A 6,045-nucleotide genomic window follows, 5' to 3' on the forward strand; every position below is an offset into this window, starting at 1 on the left:
CTTTTGTATAGTCCAGCTTCCAATTTTTTGGTTCCTGGTAAAAAACTCGCTCTAACAGAATAAATCCACCGCTGAAAATTTTTTCTGATGTTCTCGCCAGTATTCGAACCCATGCGTTCAACGTCATAGGCGGACATGCTAACCTCTGTGCTACGGTGGCCTCATCTCACTTCATATGGGGGCTATAAATTTAATGTTAGTGTGTAATGTTACGATCTTAAATGCACCTTTACAATGATCATTTAAAACCTGTTTCAATGTCTCTGTCATCTATTTTCCATTTATAAAATCTGCCATAAATACGCATTTAAAAAGCAGTGTAAGCGTATTTCAAGAACTCAACTCGGGGAGGTTGGTTGATATGGCAACTGTAAGTGTTTAACTGGGTTGCAGTAGGTGATGTTTTTGTTTTAAAACAACTGGGAAGACGTAAATCTAAAACGAAAACGGGAACATTACTTATTGAACAAACGCAAACCATAACAATATAATCCAATGCGATGTAAATCGAGTCATAACTGTACCATCTTCGATGATTTATGTAAACTTGAACATACAGTCCAATTGTATTACTTTGGTAAGGAATATTGTACAAAAGACGTTGCATACTTTTAGGCAGTTCCAAAGCTGTTTCAAGTTCAAATTTTTTTTTAAATCCGAGTTTTTTTTTTTTTAATTAATCACCATTTACTCAAAAATCCGTCACTATAATTAATTATCTTTAGTTATGTGAAATTTTGCGTCCGTTTTAAACATACCAAATTAATGGTAAATTTTTAAAATGCATAATTTCCTTCCGTTTTGGATAAATACAAAAAAAAAATTTAAAAAGAATATATAACAAAATACGAGTATAGTTTACGTATAGAGCAAGCAATGATACAATAGTACGAGCATAAAACAAATGCATTTTGTATTAGTAATACAGAAAAATTGAAAAAGAAAAAAATCATATAAATGCATTCTATATAAAGAAAAAAACTTAAGAAAAATTGAGAAATAAAAAACGAAAAGTAAAACTTACATACGATTGATTGAAAAAAAAAAAAATACAACAACATGGTATTTACAATACATACATACATATATGAAAAAGATTGTTAATATGTTAATTATTATAAAAACATAATTCCATACTCCTTGCATACATACATAATAATAAAATTATTATTATTATTATTATTATTCACTTTAACCATTATACACCCCACTACACAAAAATACAATTAAACCCACACAAACATACATATACATTAGTAAATAAGTATTTTCGCAAAGGAAAACTGTAACCGAATTCTAAAATTCAAAATGTTATTTTCTTTATTTGATAAGATATTTATTGTATTTTTATTTACATATGAAGAAAAAGTTTATTTATTCATTTTTATTGACAATTAATTTTAGTTTGCAAACCAACTTTTTCCATTACATATTGAAAATATATATTATTGTAAATCATATACAACTATTATTATATAATTAATTATTGACAGCAACAACAACAAAAAAATGATATGGTCATTATGTAAACAACAAAAGAGTCAACCATTCAAATATAGTAAAATATTACTTTTGTAAATAAAATATTTAAAACTGTCTTATTTTTTTAATGGAGAGATATGGAGTAGGCTAACGGGCACACTAAATAGTTTTGGTGCGTACTTTACTAACTTGGTGAATGCAAAGCATTTTTAGGCGATCAGCGAGCATGTGGCACTGTGGAACTTTAGAATTTTGTGAAATTGATAAAATAAACTTTAGAAAAGGTTAAAAAAAAATATTGTTTAAAAGAAAATTTTAAAACAGCTAATTTCGAAGAAAAATGGATTCTTTTTTAAAAAATTGACGCGTTGCCAATGTTTTGGATATTGTGAAAAAGAGTATTCCAAAGACGTATGCAAATGCAAATTTTGCCCATGAACATTCCGCTAAGGAACAGGGGCAAATTTCTCACATATCAATGAGTGCGGTCTCCGAGGCAAGATCTACGAGATAGTGGATTTTATGAGTCGGAATAATATTTGGTTACAGCGATCCAGGAGACAAAGCTGACCAACACCTGCAGCTTGCACAACTGGCAGCGATCCTACGTAAGGATCGCTTAAGACATGGCTGTGTAAGATGGAGATTAACGCCTTCTCCGAGGATGGCAAATCCGCATCGTTTGGGTGCCGGGCCATAACGGAGTAAGGGGGAATGAAAGGGCACACGATTTGGCGGTGAAGGAAAGAGGACTGCCGTCAATAAACTCGGTCAACCCGAAGCCTTTTCAGGTCGGCGCAGTGCCAGTTAAGGGCATGGACGACGAATGCGCATGCTACTCTCCGGCCAATCTAACTATTAGTACAACCAGATTTATTGGACGCAATATATAGAGTTTCTAGATCAAAATACTTAACACAAGCTCCATAACAAGCAATGCAGGACTATTACAAAAAACAAATTTGGCGGCATAATTGACCTTTATCGAATTAAAGAATGAGTTCAGTATCAGTCATCATTTAATTCACACAAGAAGTGTACAGCCGTTTGAAAAAATTACTAGTGACTGACCTTAATACCGACTATTGTAGTGCAGTGTATAAACGCGTTACGCCGACGTCGACGTCGTTGTCAAATTGTCCAATTGTAATAAGTTAAGTTGTCGGCAAAGCAGTGTTACAATCTATCGAGACTTGCTTACCGACTGAAACAGCTGATTTATATAAACAAAAACACGCGTGAAAAGCAATACAACACTTTTTATTACCAAAAAAATGGAAAGCGAGCAACTGGATCCTCCTACAGAAAAGAAGCCAAGAGAAGATGTCAACCAATTGCCACCAACTGCTCCTGGCTTTACACGACCAACACCGAACAGTAAAAATCAATTGAAAAAACAGCGAAAACTTGAGCAACAATTACAACTTCGTAAGGAGAGAAGACGACAGGTGAGTATTTTAAGTTAATGCTTGGAATATAAATATATAACCAAACACTTATTTTGCTCCAATTTTTTTGCTAGGAAAAAGAAAGGCAGAAACAAAAGCGCCGGGAAGCTGCCGAAAAGGGTTTGCCCACTCGCACTGGTCCATCACGCAAAGATCTCAAGAAACGCCTACTAAAGGCAGGCGACAATGAAAATCCTTTACGTATTGTCATTGATTTGGATTGTGATGATATGATGAATGAACGTGATATGGCAAAATGTGTAAAACAATGCCTTAGGATATACACTATTAATCGAAGATCAGAATGTCCAGTACAGCTACATTTTACGGGTATTAAAACAGATGGCAATATACATAGGGTGTTGAAAAAGAACGATGGCTGGGAAAATTGGCATCTAAACTATCATTTTGATGAAACTCATCTTCAAGTTTTCGATAATAAGGAAATAATTTATTTAACAAGTGAATCAGATGTGGTTCTGGACACTTTAGTTCCCCAAAATGTTTACGTTATTGGCGGTCTAGTGGATCATAATCATCATAAAAACTTTTGTCATGACAGGGCAACGAAGGCAGGTTTAAAAACAGCACGCTTGCCTTTAGGCGAATATGTGGATATGAAGACGAGAGCTGTTTTAACTACGTTTCATGGTAAACAAAATACAAACCATCGCCGCTATATTAAATAATTGAGATAAACTTTTATATTTTTTAGTTTTTGAAATCTTAGTACGAGTTGCTGAGGGTAAGAGTTGGTCCGATGCTATTTTACAAACAATTCCACCTAGAAAGGGAGCTAAAGCCAAACAACTAAATAATGATGAAACAAACAATGATAAAGACATTGAGAATATAAATGAAGTTGACGAAAATTCTAGTTATAGAAATAATGATGTTCACAGTAATGCCACTGCAGAGGATGATCATGGGGAAGGCGTCAATGATGGTGATTTAGAATCAAAAAAACCTATAGAAAGTAGTAGCTTAGATAATGTTGAAAATACCTTAGTGGAAAGCTAATAAAGGTATAACTACCCATAAGTAGTTATAAACAACAAACTTTAAATTTCATTTACTGGGATCAGAAGGGGGACTCATACTTATGTGTAATTTAAAGGCTGGGTTATATTGGGTGCAGTGAGTTGGTCCTACTGTTATACCATTCTCTCCCTAGATATGGCCTACCTTGATTTTTTTTTCAAAATAATCAACATATAAACAGTGTATATGTCAGAATGCATGGTGGTGGTTGCCAAAGGTTTGTCGTGGCTAAATTTAAATCGATTTTTCTTGTTCTTGAAAAATGTTAAGCGGTGGTCATTTCCACATTATTGTTAGGTATTCAGTCATGTCAAACTTTTCTAATAGTGGTGCCGCCTTATGGTACGCCGTTTCGCCTAGACTTTAAAAGTGATATCCCTAATTATTGAGCTTAGGTTATGTTGGAGGGCACACTACCAGCAATTTCGGGTGCCACTCCCCTCATTGATAGACCAAATGACCAATGTACAAGCCCGGGAAGAAGGTAGAAGAGAACAATTAAAAACGTGCTAAGTTCGGCTCGACCGAAACTGGGGTACCCAGCACCATGGATTCTACCAAAAAATTTCAAAAATGAACTCAGTTGAAGACATATTTGTATTTTATGTACCAAATGTCGTAATATAACAGGCCAATCGGACAAAAATTGCGGCTTCCAGGGGGTCAAAAATTCAAATCTGGAGATCGGAAAGGGCTGTCACTGAGGCATATAACACACTGCTACAACAACAACAATTTTATGGGGTCGCAGATCATTATTACAAACGGAAAGACTAGGTTAGTATAGCCCCCATACTAGTTTGTTGGGTAAAAAGAATACGAAGAAAATCAAAAAGTTAGATGGAAAACAGCAGAAACGATAGCAGGTAAAAGGAACTTAAACCTGTGTGGTGTAAATAGGAAATCAGGACGACCAGGGAGAAACTTACCGATGAGAGCATTTTCCAGTCAGCCAATTCTGCAGCCGGGAACTCAGAAGAGCCTTGAGAGGCTTTACGATAGTTCCAAAAAGTTCCTTGTATCTTCTAACAAGTCTTGACCTCGCATAGCCCGATGGTGGATCGAAATCACCTCCGGTGTCCTTAGGACAACGAAGATCATCGGAAAAAGGGAGTCCCCAGAAAAACATAAAGGGAGTCGCCAGCAGAAAAAAAGAATGACAAAAGTTTGAAAAGCGGCAGGCTCCCAAACTCAGCCTTAGGGCAATTTCCGTGTCCGTGTCCATGCAGGTGGAAATGCCTAGGATCAAAAATGGCATTCAGTCCAGGACCAATGTTGATCTGATCAACATTGACCCGATGAAGTCCTTCATCGGCAAGGTCTGTCGCCTCAGTGTACAACACACTGCTGCAACAACAACATAGGTGAGAATTGGCTGAACACCGCTAACATTTTATTCAATAACTCTGCTTAAGTCTGTGTGGTGTAAATAGGAAATCGGACGACCAGGGAGAAACTTACCGATGAGAGCATTTTCCAGTCAGCCAATTCTGCAGCCGGGAACTCAGAAGAGCCTTGAGAGGCTTTACGATAGTACCAAAAAGTTCCTTGTATCTTCTAACAAGTCTTGACCTCGCATCACCTCCGGTGTCCTTAGGACAACGAAGATCATCGCAAAAAGGGAGTCCCCAGAAAAACATAAAGGGAGTCCCCAGCAGAAAAAAAAAGAATGACAAAAGTTTGAAAAGCGGCAGGCTCCCAAACTCAGCCTTAGGGCAATTTCCGTGTCCGTGTCCATGCAGGTGGAAATGCCTAGGATCAAAAATGGCATTCAGTCCAGGACCAATGTTGATCTGATCAACATTGACCCGATGAAGTCCTTCATCGGCAAGGTCTGTCGCCTCAGTGTACAACACACTGCTGCAACAACAACATAGGTGAGAATTGGCTGAACACCGCTAACATTTTATTCAATAACTCTGCTTAAGTCTACTTGCAAATTATTTGTTTTCTTCTCCCGAGAAAGCACTGTTTATATGTTTGTGAATCTCTTGACAATATTACCTGCGTAAAGACGGTGACATCTCTGTGGTACATTCCATAGTATCTGATGTTTTTTTTCGGTTTATCTTCA

At 36.5% G+C, this 6,045-nt stretch overlaps 1 protein-coding gene across 1 annotated transcript; it reads left to right on the forward strand.

Annotated features, from left to right (window-relative positions):
• The first annotated feature begins 2,685 nt into the window (after positions 1-2,685).
• LOC106088183 (tRNA methyltransferase 10 homolog A) lies at positions 2,686-3,989 on the forward strand. Its single transcript, XM_013253573.2, has 3 exons — positions 2,686-2,930; positions 3,005-3,581; positions 3,646-3,989. The coding sequence occupies exons 1-3, from the start codon at positions 2,757-2,759 to the stop codon at positions 3,948-3,950; spliced, it is 1,056 nt and encodes a 351-aa protein (XP_013109027.2). The 5' UTR covers positions 2,686-2,756; the 3' UTR covers positions 3,951-3,989.
• The last annotated feature ends 2,056 nt before the right edge of the window (positions 3,990-6,045 follow it).

Source organism: Stomoxys calcitrans, chromosome 5, assembly GCF_963082655.1.
Source record: "Stomoxys calcitrans chromosome 5, idStoCalc2.1, whole genome shotgun sequence".
Classification (NCBI taxonomy): Eukaryota; Metazoa; Arthropoda; class Insecta; order Diptera; family Muscidae; genus Stomoxys; species Stomoxys calcitrans.

Coding starts and splice junctions, on each gene's coding strand:
- LOC106088183 (XM_013253573.2), top strand. CDS start 2,757: ATGGAAAGCGAGCAACTGGATCCTCCTACAGAAAAGAAGCCAAGAGAA. Junction 2,931..3,004: donor GTAAGGAGAGAAGACGACAG/GTGAGTATTTTA, acceptor TTTTTTTGCTAG/GAAAAAGAAAGGCAGAAACA. Junction 3,582..3,645: donor TGTTTTAACTACGTTTCATG/GTAAACAAAATA, acceptor TATATTTTTTAG/TTTTTGAAATCTTAGTACGA.